The sequence below is a fragment of the Muscardinus avellanarius genome, assembly GCF_963383645.1.
Source record: "Muscardinus avellanarius genome assembly, chromosome: 10".
Taxonomy (NCBI): domain Eukaryota; kingdom Metazoa; phylum Chordata; class Mammalia; order Rodentia; family Gliridae; genus Muscardinus; species Muscardinus avellanarius.
The window spans coordinates 80,428,619-80,452,737 of NC_137796.1; the positions used below are offsets into that span (position 1 = coordinate 80,428,619).

Sequence of the window (24,119 nt, forward strand, 5' to 3'; positions counted from 1 at the left end):
GTAGAGCACAGTTTGGGTTCCATTCTCCAGGTACTTCTGACCCTCTGAGGATAGGCCCACGCGGGGACAAATGTAAAAACCACCTGGGAGCCCACGGTCTGGGGTGAGGGGGAGACAGGCCACAAGCCTTGTGGTGTTGTAGAGGGGCGAGGGCAGAGGGGGAGTGGGATAAGGGGCATTCTGGAGGCCTCCGGAGGCCCACCCGCTACTGGGGCAAAGAAGTGCTGGAGGTAGGGCGGTGCCCAGCTGGGTCTGAGACTGGAGCAGAGGATAAGCCGAGCTTGGAGGGAGAGGGTGATGAGAACTTAGACGTGGCAAGTTGGAGGTTCTTAGAGACCGGGCAGACACAGAGCTGAGGAGCTGAGGGACACATCCGCAGTGCCAAAGGCTCTGGGATGCTCAGAGCTAGGAGCCACTGGAGGTCTCAGGAGTGCCTAGAATGTGTGTCATGGAAGAGTCAGAAAGCCGACTGGTCAGCTGAGTCACGGGGACTGAGGGGAGTGTCTTGCAGATGTGGGGGGCTGGGCTATGACCCAGGTGAGGTCCCTGACACCGGAGGAGATGAAGCAGCTGCAGGCTTAAGGCAGAGCTGGAGAGGGGCCTCTGCTCTGCAGGCCCAGGAAGGCAGAGTGGAGTGGGAGATTACAGGGCCTGTGCAGCTGGAGCCCAGCTCTCCACCCACAGAGCCTGTTGAGGAACTGTCCAGCACTGGGTGCTCCTGAAGGAAGATGACCTACCTCTTGAGACCCCTGCCCCAGCGTAGCTTCTTGTCTTTGACCCCACGCCTACTCATCTGACCGCTACTTCTGCGGGTCCCAGCTGTGGATTCTCCTTCCCTCAGCCTCTCAGAGTGCTCCCCCCGCCAAGGCAGGGACTGGGCCCCACTATGCCCTGGGGGGCTCCCCAGGCACAGGTGCCTGCTGGGAATAGTGTGCTCCAGGAAGCACAGATCTGGACTCAACTCCATGTCTCCCTCTTGTCCATCCTGCGAGCCTGGGCTCACCCGCGCGGCGCTGGACACACTGGGAGCCCAATGCAAACCCAGTGAGTTAGGGGCTCGCCGCCTCCCTCCCCAGAACCTCGTTTCTTACTCTCTACACAGGGAGAGTCCTTTCTTATAGGAGAGATGTACGGGGAGAAGGGCCTTAAGCAGGGGCCTGGCTCAATTAGATGTGAGCTCTTGAAAGCTGACCTTGGACACGCTATGGAGGCTGGACTTGGCAGGGGGTGGTGCAGTAGGAAACGGGGAGGCCGAGAGGAGTATTCTGCAGCCGTGCGCCCAGAGCAGCGGGAGGAAGAGGGGATGGATGCGGAATGCTTAGGAGTAGAAGCAGGGGAGCTTTGGTTTCAAACCAACTACTCAGTCCTCATGACAGTCCTATGAGGTTGGTGCTGTTCCATCACTCCATCCTAACAAATGGGGAAACTGAGGCTCCAGGAAGCCAGGAAGCAGCAGGGCTGGGATTCAGACCATGATGGGATGGCTCAGACTTTTATCCACTCCCCTGTCCATCATGTCAGATGAGCAGAGGTTGACTTAGGGAGGCCTCAAGCAGTGGGGCTCCCACTGAGGGTCTGCAGGCTCCAAAGCTGGCAGGGCTTGCAGAGGTTGGGGGTCAGTAAAACCAGGGGTCCTCTGAAGGAAGGCTCCCGCCTTCTCACGTGAGGCATGTGATGGTGTCCTGCACTGTCCTGGCAGCTACCTGCCAGCAATGCTCCTCCAAGCAGGCCTTGGTCTCAGACACAGTCTGTGGGGAGCAGGGATGCTGGTCCCAACTCTTAGCTATGGAACCTCAGAGTCTTCACCGCCCATACAGGGGCAGAGTCCTTGCCCCTTAATCACCATAGTGCCCCCCCACCCACTGTGCAGTAAAGTCCCAGCAGGTTCGAGTGTGTTAACACTAGGAATGATGCCCATTCTGCCCTCTGCCAGGGACACGGGGTGAGCACATATTTGGGTGGGAAGGGATGGGGAATTCCAGCCACATCCTTCCTCTGGCAGGAGGCCCTGTTCAGAGCTTGCCCTGTGGGGACACCGCCTCTGGGAAGGTGAGGGGTTGGATGACCTTGAGAACTAAGTACCCAACAGCTGGCGGGAGTCCCTCCAGGCTGGAGGATGGATGTTCGTGGTTCATGAAAAGATGCGGAGGGGTGGGAGGGAGGGACTGTGCCCCAGGGGCCTGGGGGCCACTAGAGGACAGCAGAATGAATGTGGCCGTCACTGCCCAGGTGGGCTGCTGGGTATGGTCAGGGAGGACAGCAGCGGCTGAGGGGGAGAGAGCAGAGGAGGCTTCACCTCCTCCCCATGTCGGGGCCCCTGGAGAAGCTGCAGTGCCCTGATGGTAGGCCAGCAGTTTGCTTGAAGGGGCCACTGCCCGGCCTAGGACGCAGTGCCTCTCCGTGCACTTGGCGGCTGGGTGCTCCTTCCAGGAGGGTGCAGGAAAAGGCAGGACTTTCTGCTGGGATGCTGCCAGCCTGGGTCCTGCGGGGCACCGGGGGGCGCTGTGGGCTGGGGACCACCTTCCGCTCCCTGGGGCTCATCATCTCTTGCTGTGCGGAGGGTGCCTAGCTGAGGCCGCTGGCGCTGGGGCAGGCTGGGCTCCCCAGAAACCCCAGCACCACGGGCTGTGGGCAGGACTGCCGCCTTTCCCCGCCCCCAGGCCGCCGCCCACTGCGCTGTGGATCGATTGGTCGGCAGCCCATTAGCGGGGGCGGTGTAGCCACCTCATCAATATTTTAAGGAATGACCGGGCCTTGGGGTGCGGAACTGCATGCCGGCCCAGCGGGGGTTGAAGACCAGCCCTTCCCCCCCCTCCCAATTGTCGCGCTATTTTTACCGCCTGAAAGATGCTCTCCCCCCACCCCCCTAGCCTGTGTCTAGCCAGGCTCCGGGGAGGGGAGGAGGGTCTCTGTCTGGGGTTAGGAAAGGCCACGGCTTGGAAGCGCTAGAAGCAGGGATTGGATCAGGCCCCGCCTCTCCAAAGTCCAGTCCCATCAGAGATGGGAACAAAAAAAAAATTTTTTTTTTGTTGTTCAGAGAAGCCAGCCAGCCAGCTGAGCCTAGAAAAAGCACTGGAGTGATGGGCAGGGGGAGGTGCCTGCCTCGCAGTGCTCCCCAGGGCCGGCACCTGGTCCTTCGACTAGGAGGGTTTCCTTTGTCTCCAACCCCTGCCCTCAGAGCCGAAGCCTGTGAAAGTGCCTGCGCCTGGCTGCTGCAGGGTGACAGCTGGATCCCCGTGTTCAGTGTCAGGAGCCCCTCTAGGCCACTCTGCTGCAGCGCCCTGTTTTACTGATGGGGAAGCTGAGAAGACAGAGCGCCCAGAGAGAGCCCCATCTCCCAGTGCGGGCTCAGCAGGCCTTTTCCAGCCCCTCCCACCATAGACCCAGCTGGCCTCTGACCACAGAAAGCAGAGGGCCAAGGGCCACAGGAACCTTGGAAGTTCAGGGAGGGAGACCCGTGGCAGGAGGGCAGGCTTCCTGGAAGGACGTAGGAGGGAGACAGTCTGAAAGCCAGGGGAGTTGGGATGGAAGGAGGAAGGTGGTCCAGGTAGAGAAGACCCTGGCCAACTGGGAGGGGAGGCCCAAGGAGGAGCCCACGGCCAGTCCAAGTCAATTCACAGCCCTTCCGGGCTGCCCTGGACAGTGAAGCTGGGTGACAGCTCACCCTCCTTCTGCTGCCTCTGCCCCCTCTGGCCTTTCCCACAGGGATCCACCTGCACTTTTTTTTTTTTTTAAACTGGGGGTTGATCCCAGGGGCATTACACCTCTGACATGTACTCCCAGCCCTTTTTGTTTTATAATTTTAAAATCTTATTTATTTATTTTTGTGTGTGTGGTACTGGAGATTGAACCCAGGAGTATTCTACTTCTGAGCTACACCCCAGCTCCATTTTATTTATTTATTTATTGAAGCAAAGCCTTACTAGGTTGATGAAACTTTTTTTATTTTGAAACAGGGTCTTACTAAGTTCCTGAGGGTTTCGCTGCACAGTCCCTGAGGCTGGCCTCAAACCTGCAATCCTCCTGCCTCCGCCTCAAGTACAGGGATTATAGGCATGTACCACCATACCTGGCCACACTAACTGATTGAATGTTACACTGGCTGGTCCCCCCAAGTGGCCTGGAAAGACCTACTGACCCAGGCAGAGGTTAGGGGAGCCCAGCACTGCCCAAGACCACACATGGGTGAGAACATTCTGCAGCCCCCTCCTGTGCTGTCCTTCCAGAGGGGGGTGGCCCCTCATTTGCATTTGAGGAAAGTGACCTCTGAGATTGGGACTGAGGTCACCTTCCTCACCCAGGAAACAGCAGGGTCAGGCCGTGAGCCCAGGTCAGCCAAGATTTCTGCACTTGACTCCCTTCCCCCACCAGCCTGGCCCAAGGGCAGTTGGGGACAGCACACCTTTGAGTGTGTAACTAGACCCTCCGCCCTTAGTTTGCAGCTTCTGTTCTGTCTCCTGTGTCTGCGCCTGAGTTCCTCCATCTGTAGACCAGGTGTGTGACTCCCAGCTGGCCCTGTTGCTCAGTGACCCTTTATTTTCTTGGTACTGGGGATTGAACCCAGGGGCATTCTACCCCTGAACTACACCCTCAGCCCTTTCGATTTTTTGTTTTGGAATAAGGGCTCATTAGATTGCTGCAAATCTCCCTAAGTTGCTGAGGCTGTCCTCAAACCTTCCATCCTCCTATCTCAGCCTCCCAGAAAAGAGGTGCAGGTCACCCCTAGGGGCCCTGGTCAGCCTTGATGTCCAGCAGAGGTCTTCAGGTCACTCCCCAAGAGTAGCCTGAGCCACGTGCCCTCAGTTGCACTCTGCCTTCTCGACCTGAGAGAGGGGGGGGGGAGGGAGAGGGAAAACAAACAGCTCCCCAAAAGGGGAGGGGGTCCCGAGAGGGAAAAGCCCCAATTTGCTGATCGTCTAGGGCCATTGCCCGACCATTTGCGAGTCCTCTTTTGGTTAGGGTGACTTTGGGAATTCTGGGAAGCAGCTCTCAGGATTTGCATAGGGTATTTGCAAGTCCTTTGAAGAATCTCCTGTCAGACTTGCTGGGTGAGGGCTCCTGGGTTTGTTGATTAGTAAACAGATGGCTTTTGTGAAGCTCAGGTCCTTCTTATCTCTGAGCCTTTGGAATTTCAGGTATTTGTCGCCCCTCAGGAAACTCAGGAAATTAACTTTTTCTACCAGGCCTCTTCCCTATCTGCCTATTTCCTTTCTATCTCCTCACTGGGATTACCCAGCTTGCTTGGTGGCTTTTGGCTCTGACTGCCCAGTCTGCTTTTTCTGCATTGGCCCCACAGACGCTGAGGACCGCTATACCCGAGCTCCTGGCCAGCCAGCACAGTTGGGGAGGGGTGAACACCGTAGCCCTCCCTGCCTAGGACTTGACCTGCCACAGCCATGGCTGACTTCTCTTTGAGTTCCACCCCCATCTCCCACGAGGGCAGCTGCACCCACCTGGGAAAGCCCGCCCAGGGCCCCGTCCCCTGGCTCCATCCTGCCTCCCTGCCAAGGCCCCTCTCAGCGAGCAGGAAGAGCAGGGAGGGACAGAGCCCGATGACACAGAAAGGGACACGTGGCTAAACTCCTGCCTGCCCCCACCAGCCTCACATGGGGCATAATCACATCACAGGGGCAGCTGTACCTAGCCTTCCCAGGCTGCCCCCCTGTGACCTGAGCTCATCCCAAAAATACAGGAGCAGAGGCGGCCACTGGCCTGCTGGATCAGTGGACAGGGGTTCATGGGTTCCACCCCAGAAATGCCTGAGAGTGAGGCCAAGGCCCTGGCCTGGGCCCCGCCTTCCCTGTGGTGATGGCAGGTGTATTCCAGCTGCCACCCCCAGGGGAAGGAGCAAGTGCCAGGAGCCGAGGATGTGACTCAGGCCTCCCTTCTGCCCCAGGAATGTCTGGCCGGGTGGGGCTACAGACATGAAACAGACACTTGGAGGCTCTGCCACTCACAGTCTGCCGGAGGGGCGCACTGGACCGCGGGGACTCAGGGAGAGGCTTGAGGCAGCCTGGGTCAGGGGGAGGGGGACAGGCCAGGGAGGGCTTTCTGGAAGAAGCGGCTCCTGGTAGTCATGGACCTGTGGGTAGGAGAGGAGAGCAGAACAGGAGGAAAGTCAGACCTAAGTGAAGCTTGTGGGGCCTCAGCCTGTCTCCCCCCCGACTTTCGTGGATTCTGAACACCACTCCTGACTCCCAAAGTCCTGATAAGTCGTTCACAATCACTGCTCAGCCTCAGCGCCCTGTAGTACTTTTTCAGGCCTTGAGGATACCCTCCCAACCCCCGGGCGCCCTCCCCAGTACCTTCAGGGCCCTCCGTGGAGGCCGGCCAGTTTGGAAACCTGCCCTCGCACTTCCTCCTCGGGTGGCCCTGCTTCCTCCCTGGCTCCGTCGCCTGGTTTTGGGTGCAGATGAAGGCTGAGGCTGTCCTGAGGGGCGAGGGAATCCCCATGGTGTCCTCGGCCCAGAGGCCCTGCAGATGATCTCAGGAAGTGGGGCAGCTATTTTTACCTGGCGTTTAATTACAAGGCTTGGATCCCAGGGGAGATATGGGATGGTGCTCCCAGAAGCTGTGCGGGAGAGGCACGGGAGCTGAGGGCATCTTGAGAGGGGCCAGGTGAGGGCACGACCCTTCATGTCAGTCCCTTAGAAGACGGTCCCCTCCTTGCAGCACTGGGCTGGCCCCTTGGACGGGGTCCCCAGGACACGTATTCTCCCGGTGACTTGGACACGTATTCTCCCGGTGACTTTCAACCTGGATGGAGGCGAGGTGGGGTGCACAGAGCAGGCTGGGCTGTGTCCCCAGGGGTGGTGGCCACTTTGGGGGACTAAGAGGCGACTCTGCCAAGTGTCTGGACATGCGCTAATTAACCAGGGTGGGGAGGGATGGCATCACCTGGCTATAAGGAGACGGAAGTGGGGCTGCGAAGACAGCCGGGATGCCTGGGTGCGTACTCCTCCGGAGGCGCCATTTGGATGGGACTTCTGGAAGGACCTGCACGCAGGCCACTGTGACAGAAAGAAGCCCTGAGCAGCGATGCTGTCAACACTAGTACAAAAAAAAGTCATTCTTGACCCATACACAGAGGTGATGCCTGAGTCCCGAACTCGCGAGGACCTGGGTGAGAATCCTAGACCTGGCTTGTCACTGACACACCGTGTCCTCGGGCCCCGTGAGAGTGGCAGCGGTGACGTGCCTGGTGTGCCGAGCACATCCCTTTGTTCGTTTATCCCGAGTGTTTACTGAGCGCCGGCCTGTGCCCGGCACTGGGGACACAGCCACGCTTGCATTTGCAGGACTGTGGCTCTCCCTGCCTCGTGGCACAGGCCCTCCAGGGGAAGGGAAGGGGCGGAGGAGGACACCCAACTGCAAGTAAATATATGTCAAATGGAGAGAAGTACCATGGAGAAAAGTAAGCAGGCGAAGAATGCAGAGCACCCAGGCTGGGGGAAGTGGGTATCTATTATCCTCAGCAGAGTGGTCAGGCAAGGCTGTTGCACAAAATGATCCTTGAACAAAAATTCAAAGGCGAGGGAAACAACATTCCAGGCATGTGCGAGGGCCCTGAGGTGGAGGTCAGCCTGGCATGCCTCCAGAATAGCAAGGAGGTAGGTGTGGCCAGGGGAAGTGGCTGGAGATGAGCCCAGAATGGAAAATGGAGCCAGATAATGCCAACCCTTGGGAGTAGGATGGGAGCCATGGTGGGATTTTGAGGGGAGAGGGACCTCAGGTGTCTTTTTTGGTTTTGTCTTATGTGGTGCTGGGGATGGAACCCAGGGGCTTCCTACCACTGAGCTATATCTACCACCACCACCACAGCCCTATTTAATTTTTTTTTTTTTTTTTTTGGAAACAGAGTCTCCTTAGGTTGCTGAGAGTCCCACTAAGTTACTGAAGCTGGAGTCAAACCTGTGATCCTCCTGTCTCAGCCCCCCACATACTGGGATTACAAGCGTGTGCCACCACACCCGGCTTGTGTCTATTGTTGTTTTGTTTTTGTTGTTTTTTGTTTGTTTGTTTGTTTTGTTTTTGTATTTTTGTGGGTTTTTTTTTTTTTTTTTTTTACGTTTTTGTGGGTCTGGGGATGGAACCCAGGGTAATTCGACCTCTGAGCTATACCCCTTGCCCTTTTTTTTTTTTTTTTTTTTTTTTTTGGTGGTACTGGGGATGGAACCCAGGGGCCTTCTACCTCTGGACTACACTCCCAGACCTATTTTGTATTTTATTTGAAAACAGGGTCTCTTAAGCCAGCTGAGGCTGGCTTCGAACCTGCGCGATCCTCCTGTCTCAGCCTCCCGAATGCTGGGATTACAAGGTGCGCCACCACGCCTGGCTGTCTGGTCTTTTAGAAGTGATGCCCGTATTCCTGGGTGGAAAGCAGACTTTAGAGGGATTGAGGTCAGGATTCTGGGGCTGGGTGAAGAAGCTGTAAAGAACTGCAGGCAAGAGAAGGGCCTAAAGTGGCCTGGGGACAGCAGCCTGGGTGGGAGGAGGGCCCTCTGGCTAGTACATCTCTGCCTATTTCATAGGTAGAGCCAGCAGAATTGCAGGTGACTTCTTCCTGTCCACCCAACCCTGGGGGCCCTGAGAAGAGGTCACTGAGGGAAGCCAGGTCCGTGGAGGCTCATGGGGACCCCACTCGAAGGTGGGAACCCCGGCCACCGAATGGCCCTAGGATTCCACGAGGCTGCCCTTTGGGGAGGTAACGAATGCGGGGCTCCCCTGCAGGCACCATATCGTCCTCATCTGTCTGTGGTCACAGTCCGGCTGCTATGGCGGCCACAAGCTGTGCCCCTCCCCCAGCACACGTGTGTGCAAACACTGCACAGCCTGGGGGACGCCGGGGGAGGCGAGGGCGACGCGCTGGTCAGAGGTCGCGAAGTCACTGCGCTCTGTTCTCCCCACAGCGGCGGGGCGCTGCGATGGGACGGGAGCCATGAATGGTGCCGGCCCCGGTCTGGCCGCCCCCGCCCCGGCCCCGGCCCCGGCCCCGGACTGGCGACAGTTCTGCGAGCTGCACGCGCAAGTGGCCGCCGTGGACTTCGCGCACAAGTTCTGCCGCTTCCTGCGGGACAACCCGGCCTACGACACCCCCGAAGCTGGGGCCTCCTTCTCCCGCCACTTTGCCGCCAGCTTCCTGGCCGTCTTCGGGGAGGAGGTGCGGCGCGCGCTGGCGGGGCCGGAGGGGCGCGCGGGCCCCATGGAGCCGGCGACGCGCGCGCACTCGCGGAGCTCGGAGGACGTGTGCGCGCCGGCGGCCGCGCGCCCCGCCGGGGCCCGCGCGCGCAGGGGCTTCTCGCTGCGCAACATGAGCCTGTGCGTGGTGGACGGCGTGCGCGACCTGTGGCTGCGCCGCGCCGCGCCCGAGCCCGACGCCGAGCCCGAGCCGCGGGACCGCTGGACGCGGCGCCTGCGGCTCTCGCGGACCCTGGGGGCCAAGGTGGAGCTGCTGGACATCCAGCGCGAGGGCGCGCTGCGCTTCATGGTGGCCGACGACGCGGCCGCGGGCCCGGCCGGCGCGGCGCAGTGGCAGAAGTGCCGTCTGCTCCTGCGCAGGGCCGTGGCCGGAGAGCGCTTCCGCCTGGAGTTCTTCGTGCCGCCCAAGGTGAGCGCCCGAGGTGCCCGGCCTCGGAGACCACGCGATGGATGGAGTCTCGGGCTAGGAGCCCTGGAGGTGGGCCCAGAGCCGCCTCCTGGACGGCACACCCCTTCCGGCCCTGTTCTTCCCTGGCGAAGCTGGAGAGGGGCTGTCTACAGAGGGATTGGGGGGTCACTGATATTGAGAAGCCCAGCTCCCTGTCCTCCCTTTCCCCTCTGTACCTGGGCACCAGGGCAGGCACTGCCCAGAGTTGAGGCAGAGCACACCAGGAGCACGCCTGCCCCTGCCAGGCCCGGGTTCCCAGCCAGGGGAAATCAAGGCTTCTTGCTGTTACCAGCATCTCTGCTCACCTGAGTGCCCTGGCCCTTGGCCCTCTTTGAGGCTGGTCACCAGAACCCTGAGGGCAGTTGTGGGTCTTTTCCAGGGCAGCAAACCTGCCCTGTTTAGAAGGTAGGAATAACTGTCTCACTAGTGCCCACCTCCTGAGAGCCTGCCTCGTGTCCGGCACTCATCCCTCCACATGGCCAACAGTACCCCAGCAAGGTGGGAACCTGGACCCCTGGTCACCAAAGAGAACACAAACATACTCAGAGAAGGGCTGTGGTCTGCCGGGAGTCACACAGCCAGTGGCTAATTGTGCTCACCACCATGGGGGTGCCAGGAATGAAAGGAGTGTGGGGGTGGACCCCTGTGACAGAGGGGTGGGTGGGTGGGTGGGCAGGCAGGAGTTGTGCTGGTGCAGCAGCTGACAACACCCCTGGGAGCCTGCCCACCCCAGGGCCCACCTTTCCCCAGGTGACCTCTAGACAGCTGTACCTCCTTGCCTCTCCTAGAGGTGCAAGGGTGTGGGCTTCCCAAAGCCAGGTGCCTGTGAACCACAAAGTCTCTAGAGGTACAATTTACAGGGATATACTCCCTGAATAACTTGCTCCCCAAGTCTCAGGACCCCCAGACTTGCCAAGGACTTTGTGCCTGCTCAGGCCCCCACATTTAAGTCCCTGAGAAAAATCGTAGACCATTAAACCCAACTCTGTTCCTTGGCAGACAGGGCAACCAAGGCCCAATAAGAGGTGGACTCACTCGCCCAGGGTCACCCAAAGGGCAGGGGCAGAGGCCCAAGGCTTCACCGCCTCCATCCCAGAGTGGCAGTCACAGCTGTTGATCTGTAAATAGCAGTGTCTGCTGCCCTAGGGGAGGGGAGACAGCAGCTGGTGCCCTGCAGAGCCACCAACTTCACTACTGGAAGAAGGCAAAGTTCCTGAGGGGTCACTGGGCCCTTCTCCAGCCGCTGAGGAAGGTGGTGGGTTGTTGTCTCCTGGTGTGTCTTTGGCATCTTATCTCTGGCAAATTTTAGCATATGTTTTGGCATTCAGGAGTTATCCCAATGAAAGGGTAGATCATACCATGATGTATTAGTCCATTCTCTGTTGCTATAACAAAATATCAGAGGCTGGACATTATATAAAGAACAGATTTAGCCATGCATGATGGCATACACTTGGAATCCTAGCATAGGGGAGGCTGAGACAGGAAGATCGTGGTTCGCAGACTGCCTCAGTTACTTAGTGAGGCCTTTGCAACTCAGTGAGACCCTGTTTCAAAAAATAAAGAATAAGCCGGGCGTGGTGGCACACACTTGTAATCCCTGCGCTTGGGAGGCTGAGACAGAGGAGCGCACAGGTTTGAAGCCAGCCTCAGCTAAGAACTGAGGCTCTCAGCAACTTAGTGAGACCCTGTTTCCAAATAAAGTATAAATAGGTCTGGGAGTATAGCCTGGAGGTAGAAAAGCCACTGGGTTCCACCGTCAGTGACACACACACACACAAAAAGAATAAAAAAAATAGGGCTAGGGAGCTCAATGGTAGAATAATACCCCTAGGTTTCATCCTCAGTACTAAAAAGAAAAAAAAAAAAAAGCAGATTTAGATGGGCATGGCGGCACACTCCTGTAATCCCATTACTTGAGAGGTTGAGACAGGAGGATCACAGGTCTAACAACCTAGTGAGACCCTTTTTCAAAATAAAAAATTTATAAAAGAGCTAAAAGTGTAGCTCAGAGGTAAATGCCCCCACCGCAGGTTTAATCCCCACTACCAAAGACAAAACAGAAAGCTTTCTTTTGCTCAGTTTTTGAGGCTAAAAGTCCAAGAGCAGAAAGCTTTATGTGTTTGGCCTCTGCTAAGGGTCTTCTTGGCTTGTTACAAGATGGCAAAGGAAGGTCTACAGAGCCCAACCCAAGAGGCCGAGAATGCAGAGTGACCTTACTCTATAATAATCCATTCTCGAAACAATTAACCCGGTGCCCTTGAGACAACATTAACCTCTCCCCGGACAGGGCCCCCAGTAACTAACCATCTTCCTTGAAGCCATACATCCAGCATACGAATCCTCGGGGAACAAGCCACAGCACTTGCTGAGGGTTCCCCAGATGTGAGGGGCCTCCACGGTCCCCTCCTCCAATGACACCCCGCTGCCTGGCCACCCACCCACGGTCCACATCTCTCCCTGCACCCTTGGGAGCTAGCTGCACACTGGAGCAGCCAGGAACATAGGCTCTGCAGGCTCAGAGACTGTTTCCTGGGATCTTTACACTTCTCACACAGCCCGTGATGTCCCAGCCCATCAGGTCTGTAGCCTCCTGTCCCTTCAGCCCTGTTCCAGGCCAGTCTTGGGGACCCAAGGGACAATGAGGCTGGCCCTGCCATTGGGGGAGCCACCAGGAAACCCATATTTGCAGGACTGGATGCACACTTTAATGGAGTGAGCTCCTGGGCCCCCCAGTGAGAGAAACTTTGCTTCATTAGTGTTCAGCAGGTGGATGGGGCAGGGGCTGGGTGAGCCGGGGCCTGGAGTTGGGAAGGTGTGGTAGGAGCTTACAAGAGGCAGCTGTCCCAGGTCAGATGGCCTCAGACCCCAGGCTGAGGGACCATAGCACCTCCAGCCAGCAGGAACCCAGGCGAAGGTCTCAGGCCAGGCCCATCTATAGGCCTGGCTGCTGTGGCGGTCTCATACCTTGGGCAGCCAGGCCCCTAGGTCACCACTCAAGCCCTGCGCCAGCTGGATGGTGGCCAGCCCTGCCAGGAATTTCCATCCGTCTGCCCACCCAGTGAGTGGCCCTTCCCTTTCCTCCTGAGAAAGTCCCTGTCCTGGGGCCCAGTTCCTGCAGAGGATTCTAGCCCCAGGGGGTCAGGGCAACTGCCAGGAGCTTTAGGGCAGAACACGCAGGGCCAGGCACAGAGAGGCCTCCCCGGGGAGCCCTACAGCACATCTCGGCTCCACATGGTGCGTCACTGGAAACACTAGTCCCTTTGCCCACACCTGGGGACAAGGCTGTGTTTCCCCCAGCCCTGTTCTGAGTCAGAAGCCCTCCTTCGGAAAGCATATCCAAATTAGAAGTCCAGCATTGGTTTTTTGGGGTTTTTTTTGTTTTGTTTTGCGGGGTTTTTTGCAGTACTGGGGATGGAACCCAGGGGTATTCTACCTCTGAGCTATACCCCCAGCCCTCTTCTTTATTTTGAAAGAGTCTTACTAAGTTGCAGAGACCTCACTAAGTAGCCAAGGCTGGCCATGAACCTGTGATACTCCAGACTCAGCCTCCCAATGACTGGGATTACAAGCATGTACTACATGCCTGGCTTGTTGTTTTTAGCAGAAAAGAAAATAGCACACTCTATTACACACATTAAGCGTAAATATGGTTCATTAAGTGTTTTGTTTCGGGTATTTTTACCTATGTAGGTGTGTGCTGGGTCACAGTGTCTAATGTATTTTTTACTGTGGGTCAGGGTCAAAATGGAAAAGCCAGCTGGGTGGAGTAGTGCATGTCTATAATCCCAGTAAATCCTAATATTTGGGATGCTGAGACAGGAGGATCTGAGGTTGGAGACTAGCCTCAGCAACTTAGCAAGACCCTCTGCCACTCCCCATTTCAAAATAAAATAGGGGTAGGGTGTAGCTCAGAGGCAGATGCCTCTGGGTTTCATTCTCAGTACTGCACACCAGGGAGACACACAAAATAGGAAAGCCAGGTGGTGAACACCTGCAATCCCAGTAACTACAGAGGCTAAGACAGGAGGATCAGAGGTCGAGGCCAGCCTGAGCAACTTACTGAGACCCTGTCTCAAAATAAGAGATAAAAAGGGATAGGGGTGTGGCTTAGTGATAGGCTCTGGGTTCAATCCCTTATGCCACAAAAAAAAAAAAAAGGAAAGCCACAGGTCGGGTGCACATGCTGGGCAAGGTGAAGCTCATCCGTCAGGTGTGGAAATGGGAGCTGCAGATGCCAACCAATCCCAATTCAGCCCCTGACTGCTGTGTGGCCACAGGAGGATCTCTTGTTGCCTCTATCAATTTTCCCATCTAAAAGTGGGGGTTGGATTGGAATCCCTTTATGGCCACTGCATTTTTGTGTGGCTGTGGGTGGGTGAGAATTGAACCCAGGAGCATTCTACCTTCGTGCTACACCCCGGCCCTCTTATTTTTACTTTGAAACAGGGCCTCGCTAGGTTGATGAGAGGCTCACTACTTGCTGAGGCCGTCCTGGAACCTGCGGTCCTCCTGTCTTAACCTCCCAAGGACTGGGATTACAGGCATGCGCCGCCGCACCAGGCTATGTCTGCAGCATTGTAAGCTGTGGGTGCTGGGCGGGCGTCAGGAGGCTCCAGGCCCCTCTCTCCTCTTCCTCAGGCCTCCAGGCCCAAGGTCAGTATCCCCCTGTCGGCCATCATCGAGGTCCGCACCACCATGCCCCTGGAGATGCCAGAGAAGGACAACACATTTGTGCTCAAGGTGAGGCCCCACCGCGGCCCTGAAGACCCTCCAGCCGCCCAAGGCCACCTCCCTCTGGGGCACAGCTTTGTCCTGGGGAGTGAGCCTGGCCAGCACATGGCAGTGGGGAGGGAGCTCCCCGGGTGTGTGTGGTGGATGGCCCAGGACCTTATGACAGATGTCTAGCACATAGCTAGGGCTCACATCAGGGGCTGGGCTGAGGCTGTGTGCCTCTGGGGCCCCTGTACCCACTTCCTCCTGGGTCTGGGTGAAGCCCACCAGGGTTTCGCTTCCCCTCCTTTCCCTGCTGGAGCCAGGGCAGCCCCCCCCCCCAGGCAGAAACTGGTGGGGCCCACAGCGGTTATGCAAATGCACTGGATTGTGGAACCAGCCTGGTCCCACAGAGGCACCAAGCACTGAGGGTGGGCAGGATGCACCCGGTGGGCCTGGGGGCAGCCCATCCTTTTTCCAGGCCCCACACCACTGGGTGGTCTGCTGGGGCTGCTGAGGACAGGCTCCCACTGCCAACGCCTGCTGTGGCCCCTGTACCTCCTGGAAGGATCAGAGCGTTTGTGAGACAGAGTCCCTGGGAGGCCTGGTTCCACCCAGGGAGCTGCAGGAAGCCCCCGCCCTCCTCTCCAGGCTCCGCTGGGGCTTGTGTTCTTGTCCATCCCTGTTTGTTTAGTCACAAACCCACTTATTCATCGGGCAAACATTTGCCAAGCCTGTACCCTGAGTCACCCCCCTGGGGACTGAGGACCGGCTCCTGTCCACCTGGCGTGCTCCGCTACTGGGTGGCCCCGTGCCCCCTGAGGCAGAGAGACTTGCCTGCCAGCCCCTGTGAGCCTCAGTTTTCCCTCTGTTCTGAGAGAGGTTAAAGGAGGTCTCTGAGGTCCCTCCCAGCCCAACACTGCATTATTTGTTTGTTTGTTTGTTTGTTTGTTGTGGTACTGGGGATAGAACCTAGGGGTATCCTATCTCCGAACTATACCCCCAGCCCTTTTTTTTTTTTTTTTTTTTTGGTGGTACTGGGGGGGTGGAACCCAGGGGCTTTCTACCTCCGGGTTACACTGCTAGCCTTATTTTTTTAATACTTTATTTGGAAACAGGGTCTCACTAAGTTGCTGAGAGCCTCACTAAGTAGCTGAGGCTGGCTTTGAACCTGCGTGATCCTCCTGTCTCAGCCTCCCAAGCACGGGGATTACAAGCGTGTGCTACCACGCCTGGCCCTATTTTTTGTGGGTCTGGGAATGGAACCTAGTGGCATTCAACCTCCGAGCTACAGCCCCTGCCCTATTTTTTATTCTTTATTTTGAAACCGGGTCTCACTGAGTTGCTGCAGAGGGCCTCACTAAGTAGCTGAGGCTGTCTGCGAACCGCGATCCTCCAGTCTCAGCCTCCCAAATGCTGGGATTACAAGCATGTGCCACCACGCCTGGCTTTTTATTTATTTTGAAACAGTGTCTCACTGAGTTGCAAGGAACCTCTCTCAGTAGCTGAGGCTGTCCCCAAACCTGTAATCCTACTGTCTCAGCCTCCTAAGTACTGGGATTACAAGTGTGCACCACCACACTGGGCTATTGTGTTACTTATATTCTTACATACATGCTTTTTCTGGTTTTTTTGTTTTGTTTTGTTTTTATTTTTGTTTTTTGTTTTTTTTTTTTGTAGTACTGGGGATGGAATTCAGGGGCATTCTACCCCTGAGCTACAACCCCAGCCCGATTTTTTTATTCTTTATTTAGAAACAGGATCTCACTGAGTTGCAGAAGGCCTCACTGAGTAGCTGAGGCTGTCCACAAACCCAGATCTTCCTGTCTCAGCTTCCCGAATGTTGGGACTACAAGCGTGCGCCACCACGCCCAGCTCAACACTGCATTTTGACAGAGGCATGGGATAGGAAGCCTCGAGACTTGGGTTCAGGTTCCAGCATAGCCACTAGCCACGGGCTGTTACCTGGACTTCTCTGAACCTCAGTCCTCTCATCTATCTAGCGAGGACAACACATCCACCACCTCCCCCCCAGGCTGGTGGGAGGGGCTTGTCAGAGGAGGCACAGGCGGAGTGCACACAGGCCAGGTCCCAGCAAGGGCCCTTCGGGGGTGGCCCCGAGCATATCGGGAGACATACTCATGGTGGTAGCGTTCTAGGCACATGAGACCCTCAGCTCAGTGGGCTGGACCACCTGGCTTCCCTATTTGACTTGAACCTCATCTCTGGGGTTCCAGGGCATGAGTTGGGGATACTAGGCCACCCAGCTCTCCACAGCCAGCATTGGCCTCCTCTGAGGCCACACCCCTAGGGCGCTGGCCGGGGTCCGCTGCCATGACCCCCGATGGGGAGGATGAGATGAGCCATATGGGCCTTCTGGCCGTTGGTCCTGGGGTGTGGAGGCCCCTGCTGAGGGTGGAGGAGGTTGGAGCAGTGACTGATCTGGAGCCCCATCACCCTCCTCCCCAGGTAGAGAACGGAGCCGAGTACATCCTGGAGACCATCGACTCACTGCAGAAGCACTCCTGGGTGGCTGACATCCAGGGCTGTGTGGACCCTGGGTGAGTGTGGATGTGGCCCTGGGTGGGGCGGGCCGGGTGTGCCCTCCGTCCTGGCTGTACAGGGGCAGCTCATTGTGGCCTTATCCAGGTGGGTGCCAGTCGAACCCTGGCCTCACTCCCACCACAGCAGGTTCTGTGGGGCCTGATTGCCAGAGCCAGGGCCTGGGCACCTGGGAAGAAGTTGGACCACCTTTTGTCCTCTCTTCCGGGGAGACTCAGACCGCGGGGAAATGGAAGTGACGGATGAACCCAAAAAGCTGGAGAGACACCCCTAACCCAGCTCCTGGCTGGGAAAGGTGCTCGCCTAATAAGAGACTTAAAAAAAAGCAGGCCCTGAGGCAGGCAGAGCCGGGCAGAAGCCGGCAGAAAGAACTGCCCAGCAAAAGGTGTGGACGTGCACAGGAGCCTGGTACTTGCAGGGGATGTCGTGGCCTGGGGTTAGCTGGTGAGGAGGGGATTTTGATGAGACCCCAGGAAGCTGGTACGTCTGGGCAGTGGGGAGCCATGGCTGGTAATAAGCAGAGGCCAGTTCAGGTCAGCTGTGTACAGGAAGAGCCGCAGTGAAGCTGACTCCACCATCCAGGAGAGATCCCACGGCCAGGAGTGGGAGGGGCGGGCAGACCAACCCCCAAGCATTTGGCAGCAGCTCTTCTGGCTAATGGGGTGAGCCAGCCCCGGGGGGGCGGGGCTGCTTTCTAATTAACAGCCTCATTTAAGGAAGTACAATTAACAGTCCTGAGTGCCACCCGCCCAAGTGGTTATGATCCCTCCCCTGCCTCTCTGCCAAGCATCTGCTCGACATACTCCTTCCTGGCCCGTGAGGGTGAGCCCCTCTTTGCAAACTCTGTGTGTGTGTGTGTGTGTGTGTGTGTGTGTGTGTGTGTGTGTGTGTGTTACTAGTGATTGAACCCAAGGGCTTTCTATCTCCAAGCCACATCCCCAGCCCCTTTTTCATTATTTTTATTTTGAAATAAGGTCTTGCTAGATTGCTAAGTCTCACTACCGTGCTGAGGCTGACTTCAAACCTGTAATCCTCCTGTCTCGGCCTCCCAAATGCTGAAATTACAGGAATGTGCCACCATGCCTGGCTTTCTTTGCAGTTTTTCATTTTGTTTTATTCTGTTGATGATAGGGATTGAACCCAGATGCATTCTACCTCTGAGCTACACTGCAACTCTTTTTATTTATTATTATTTTTATTTTTGGTATTGAGGACTGAACCCAGAGGCATTCTACATTCTACCTTTGAGTTACACCCACAGTGCTATTTTACTCTCTTTTTTTCTCTCTCTCTCTCTGGGGATGGAACCCAGGGGCATTCAACCTCCAAGCTATACTCCCTGCCCTAATTTTTATTCATTAATTTGAAACAGGGTCTCACTAAGTTGCAGAGGGCCTCACTTAGTAGCTGAGGCTGTCCACAAGCCACGATCCTCCAGTCTCAGCCTCCTGAATGCTGAGATTACAAGCGTGCACCACCATGCCCGGCTTTACTCTTATTTTGAAGCAGGGTCTTTCATGGTTGATGAGAGTCTCTCTACTTGCTGAGGCTGTTCTTGAACCTGCAATCTTCCTGTTTTGGTCTTTCAAGTAGTGGGATTGCAAGCAGGCACCACCATGCCCAGCTCTTATTTTTTTCTTTTGTTTTGTTTTTGTTTTTGTTTTGTTTTTTTCTTTGTTTGTTTTTTGGTGGTACTGGGGTTCCTGGAAGCCCTTCTACCTCCGGGCTACACTCCCAGACCTGTTTTTACATTTTTATTTGAAAACAGGGTCTCCTAAGCCAGCGCGCGCGGCTGGCTTCGAACCTGCGCCATCCTCCTGTCTCTGCCTCCCAAGGGCGGGCATTACAAGCGTGCGCCACCACGCCCGGCCCCAGCTCTTATTTTTTACTTTGAAATAGGGTCCTGTTATGTTGCTGAGGCTGGCCTTGAACCTGCGATTCTTCCCCTCTCAGCCTCCAAAATACTGGGATTACAGGCATGTACCACCAAACCCAGTTTTCTTTGCAGAATTTTAGAGCTGGGGGGCCCTGGATACTTCACTTTGCAAAAGGCTGCCCAGACCCCACCCAGCACTATGCCCTCCCCCTCTGAAGGTCTCCATGGTGTTCTAGAAGGGAGCCAGCTCCTCACAGGTAGTGGGCAGGGGTCCTGCAGCCTCAGTGGGCACTGGGCCCATTTGGTGGCCTCTCTTCTCACTCGTGGTGACCAAAGGGCCAGCTGAGGGTGAGCCAAGGACGGAACCCAGTGCTGGCCATGGGACTGTTGGCCACTGCCTGCCTTGAGAAGTCCAGGGCCTGGGCCCAGGGCTCACAGCAGGATACCGTTGTCCTTTCTCAACTCCACAGTGACAGTGAGGAAGACACGGAGCTGTCCTGCACCCGGGGAGGCTGTCTGGCCAGCCGGGTGGCCTCCTGTAGCTGTGAGCACTTGACAGACGGTAGGTGGGGACAGAGCTGGTGTGGCAGCTGTGGGCAGGGGCACAGCGGGCAGAGGCTCGGGCTGAACGCGCCTCTCACCTGCGGCTTCCCTGGCAGCAGACCCGCCCCGGCCCCCAGACGCAGCAGTAGCCGTGGGTGCCGTGGTGACAGTACCACACAGCCGAGTGCGAGACGCCACTGGAGAGCCCCTGCTCCACGTCCCACTAGAGACCTTCCTACAGACCCTGGAGTCCCCGGGCGGCAGCGGCAGTGATGGCAATAACGCAGGTGCTGGGGGCAGCTGGCTCTCCCTGCCCCTCCTCTCCTGGGTCCCTGTGGCTTCCAGAGCCCTTGCTGAGCCTCAGAAGTGATGACATTTCCTCTTACCAAGTTCACAGATTCTGGCTTTCTTTGGCCTGTCTAGCACCTGGGCTTGGTTTCCACAGAAAATGCTTATAGAAAGGGGTGCAGATAAGGCTGGGGTGCAGCTCAGTGGTAGAGCACCTACCTCGCATGTACAAGGCACCAGTAGTGCCCAGAAAAGAAAAGGGGGGTGAAAAGTTGGATCCAGGGGTGGGTGGGGACAGCAGACTTCATTTAGTTCCCAGGTTTGTTGCTGACTTGCAGAATGACCTCAGGAAAGGCCTTCCCTTCTGTGTGCCTCAGTTTACCTCATATGGATAACTGGTTGGGGGGGATCAGCTCCCTTCCTGATTCTAAAATTAATCACATAGCATTTTGCCAGATCCAATAAGATGTTGCCCCTTGTCTTTCATGGCCTGCCGCCCCTCTGTTCACCCCTCGGACCGTCACCCAGGGGAGGAGGGAGCCGAGCCGGATCCCGAGGCCGAGCCTGAGCTGGAGCTCTCCAACTACCCCTGGTTCCATGGGACGCTGTCGAGGGTCAAGGCCGCTCAGCTGGTGCTGGCAGGTGGGCCCCGGAGCCACGGCCTCTTCGTGATCCGCCAGAGTGAGACTCGGCCGGGGGAGTACGTGCTGACCTTCAACTTCCAGGGCAAGGCCAAGGCAAGTGTGGGCAGGGGCCAGCCCGAGGCTCAGCTGTGCTGTGGCTTCCTATGAGCCGGGCTCACCGCCGGCCATGGGACCACCACAGTGGCCAAGCGCGTCCCAGGCCGGACTCCACTGAGGACCTAACTGCAAGTCGTTTGGCCCCTGTGTATTGGGGATCACACAGCAATGGGGCTCCAAAGGCCCCTCAGGGCCACCTGCATGGAGGCTGGGGCCCACTGAGGCCTCAGAGCCCGCCCCCAGACAGCCTTTTCTTCCCTGCTCTGAGAGAAGGCGGGGGGAGGTACTGGACTGAGTAGGAGGGCTGAGGAGGACGTGGGGTTGAGGGCTGGAGAGGACCCTGAACTGAGACAGGCAGAGGAAGGAGATGTGTTGAGGCGGAAACAGGTGCCAAGGGCGACCCAGGTAGGGCTCGGTGGGAGGGAATGGCAGGCCAGGACGACCGGCCAACGGGACAAAGGAAAATAGGATAGAAAAGTGCGGCCAGAGTGAGCGGAACCTTGACGCCCCGCCCCCCATTCCCCATGTTTCCCAGAAGGAAACCAACCCAGCCCTGGCTCCTTCCGGGACATGATTCCCCGTCAGCCTCCACTGAAGGAGGGGGCACCCCAGGACTCTGCTGTGGGCCTGCAGCTGGCGGTCAGGGTCTGCAGGCCCCGGCTCTGCTAACTCCCAGCGGCCTCCAGGGCTCAGAGCCTTGCTCCTTGACACTGCTGGCCCCACCGTGGAGGATGCAGTAGCTCCCCGGGGACGCCTCCTTGGAAGGCAGCCACCCTTAGTTAGCAGTTCCTCCAACAGCCAGGTGCTTAACGCTGTCCCCGGTGGCTCACAGTTTACTTCTTGGCCAGCGCTGCCTCCCCAGAAGGCCTGGATCTCATGCACGCCCGAGCCAGGGTTGGGGTGCCCGGCCCGCTAAGAGGCATGGAGGGGAAGCAGACAGGCAGGAGATGCCCTTGAACCTGCCCTTCCCCTCTCTCCGGGCTGCTGTTCTAGAGCAACACTGACTGCCCTAGGTCCCAGTCAGTGGTGGGTTCCACAGGGCCCCGCTGCCTGCTGACTCCCCTCTCAAGGAGGACCACTGCCTTCCCAGAGCTGGGCCTCTCCACCTTCAGATCACACAGATCTGAAGGTTTTCCAGAAGGCCGAGGTGCCCCTGCCCAGAGGAGAGGCTGCGACCCTGCCTGCTCCGTTCCTCTCGGTCTGAGTCCCTTTCCTGGGCTGCCATTAACGACCCCCAGATCTGCCCACACTTTTCCTGGCAATCCCTCAGCCAGCACTCATTCCACCCTGGGGGCCTCTCTGTCCTCTGGGTAGGCTTCTGGGCCAGCTCCCCACCCTGGGCTTCGGACCTCACCTCCCACCCGAGACAGCCACCTGAAGCCAAAGACCTGTGGCCCACCACTAGAGACCACAGGCCTACAGCTTCTCACCCGGAGCCGCCTGCCTGGCATGCCCCGGGTCCTCCCTGCTGCACAGCTGGGGAGCTCAGCATCATCCCAGCCCTGAGCCTTGGCTCTGCAGGGGGCTGAGAACAGACCCCCAACCTCCTGAGCCGCGGGGATCGTACAAACGCAAGTTCTCTGTGCGGTGCTCTGTGACGGGGGGCACGTCTCTCTGCCTTCCCGTCCTCCGTTCTCCATCTCCAGTATGGGGACAGTAATCCCTATTTTCCGGGGTTTTGAGGGCCACGGATGGACCCAGGCACAGAGTGGGTGCACGCAATGTGGGGTCACAGGTCAAGGCCAGATTAAACTCCCCTGTGAGGAGGCCCACTGAGTCTTAGTCCTCCAGCATCCCCCAAAGGCACTTGCCACACAGGTAACCGGGCCGGGTCTCCACCGCTGACCAACTGGCCTGTACCCGCAGCATCTACGCCTGTCCCTGAACGGCCACGGCCAGTGTCACGTGCAGCACCTGTGGTTCCAGTCCGTGCTGGACATGCTCCGTCACTTCCACACCCACCCCATCCCCTTGGAGTCCGGGGGCTCTGCTGACATCACCCTACGCAGCTACGTGCGAGCCCAGGGCCCCCCACCAGGTAAGATGCCCCCCTGGACCAGTGTGATAGCTCAGAAAGATGGCCGGCTCCTACTCTGGTCTGGCCACAGCAATTGTGAGCTGGGAGGCAGGAATCAGGTGGCGACAGGGAGCCAGCCCCACACTCTAGGTCCCAGTGATCCCTGCCTGTAAGGGGAAGGGCGCTCAGAGGCCTCACAGGCTGGTTCTCCTGCACCTCTGGGGCTCAGCACAAATCTGTGGAGGAAGGGAAATACTGATGGGTCCAGGAGAGTGACCGCCTAGGCAGATGGGACGCCCTCTGTGTGCACGCACCACCTCCTGTAATCAGGGACCATGCCTATGTTTCCCGGGCTCAGCACCCCTGCTTGGGGAGTCAGGCCGGGGAGGATGGGACGTGTGTGCCCGGGACTCCTGCTGATGCCCGGTGACCTCCCCTTGCAGACCCAGGGCCGCTGCCCAGCGCCACGCCCGCGCCCTCCACCTGCTGGACGGAGCCGGCCGGCCAGCACTACTTCTCCAGCCTGGCTGCGGCCGCCTGCCCGCCCGCCTCGCCCTCGGACGTGGCCGGAGCCTCCTCTTCGTCCACCTCGTCGTCCTCGGCCACCTCGGTGCCCGCGCCCTCCCGCGCCGCGGCCGAAGGTCCGCTCAGCGCCCGCAGCCGCAGCAACAGCGCCGAGCGCCTGCTGGAGGCCGCAGCCGGGGCCGAGGAGCCCCCCGAGGCCGCGGCCGGCCGCCCGCGTGCCGTGGAGAACCAGTACTCCTTCTACTAGCGCCCGCGGCGCTGGGGAAACGCGAAGCTCTTCAGTGAAGACATAAATGTTATTAAAGAGCCTGTTTTAGGGACTGCACCCGGCTTTCCTGGCGTCCATTCTGCTGCGCTGGCCTTGGGCACCGCGGGGACGGCTCCCTCTCTGCCCAGCTCTGCCAATGGGAGACAGCTGGGGTTGGGGCAGAGCTCAGGATGGCTGTTCAGGGTTAAGGACTGGGGACGGGGCCTTAGTGGAGCAAGAAAGAAAGGTGGGGATGGGGATGAGGGGTGGGGTAGACACCAACGAGAGGGGAGGGAACCTCGAGAGTCACATGAGTGATGGGGAGGGGTCAAGTGTCAGGGGCCTTAAATGCAAGTTGGCCCTGGCTAGAGGGGAGAGGTCTCCTTGTACAGGGCGGTGAAGGCCTGGCAGTGCAGACAGGGTGGTGGGCAGATTTCTCTGTGTTAGGGTCCTTGGGAGTTGAGCAATGGGAGAGGCTGGATTTCCCAGCTTGGAAGTACTCAGAAGTCTAGAAGAACCAGCCGTGGTGGTTCATGCCTGTAAACCCAGTACTTGGGAGGCTGAAACATGAGGATTGCAGGTTTGAGGACAGCCTCCACAGTGTAGCAAGACCCTGTTTCAAAATAAAAAGGGATGGAGGTGTAGCTTGGTGATAGAATGCCTTTGAGCATTCAATCTCTACTAAAAAAAAGAGAGAGCCGGGTGTGGTGGCCCACGATTTGTAATCCCAGCATTCAGGAGGCTGAGACAGGAGGATCATGGTTCGTGGACAGCCTCAGCTACTTAGTGAGGCCCTCTGCAACTCAGTGAGACCCTGTTTCAAAATAAAGAATAAAAAATAAAGCAGGGGGTGTAACTCGGAGGTCAAATGCCCCTGGGTTCCACCCTAGACCTGCAAAAAAAAAAAAAAAAAAAAAAAAACATCCAGAGGCCCTCCCAGCCCTGTGTGCCCACAGCCTAGC

At 57.7% G+C, this 24,119-nt stretch overlaps 1 protein-coding gene across 2 annotated transcripts; it reads left to right on the forward strand.

Annotated features, from left to right (window-relative positions):
- Nucleotides 1-8,914: 8,914 nt before the first annotated feature.
- SH2B2 (SH2B adaptor protein 2) lies at nucleotides 8,915-23,157 on the forward strand (the record flags this gene model as incomplete). Of its 2 annotated transcripts, none has more annotated exons than XM_080703235.1 (8): nucleotides 8,915-9,607; nucleotides 14,288-14,389; nucleotides 16,829-16,920; nucleotides 19,268-19,359; nucleotides 19,457-19,627; nucleotides 20,157-20,365; nucleotides 22,235-22,406; nucleotides 22,829-23,157. In XM_080703235.1, the coding sequence occupies 8 exons, from the start codon at nucleotides 8,939-8,941 to the stop codon at nucleotides 23,155-23,157; spliced, it is 1,836 nt and encodes a 611-aa protein (XP_080559361.1). The 2 variants fall into 2 exon arrangements, with proteins under 2 accessions (XP_080559361.1, XP_080559360.1); XM_080703234.1 differs by having other exon boundaries at nucleotides 8,939-9,607; nucleotides 19,460-19,627.
- Between the last annotated feature and the right edge of the window lie 962 nt (nucleotides 23,158-24,119).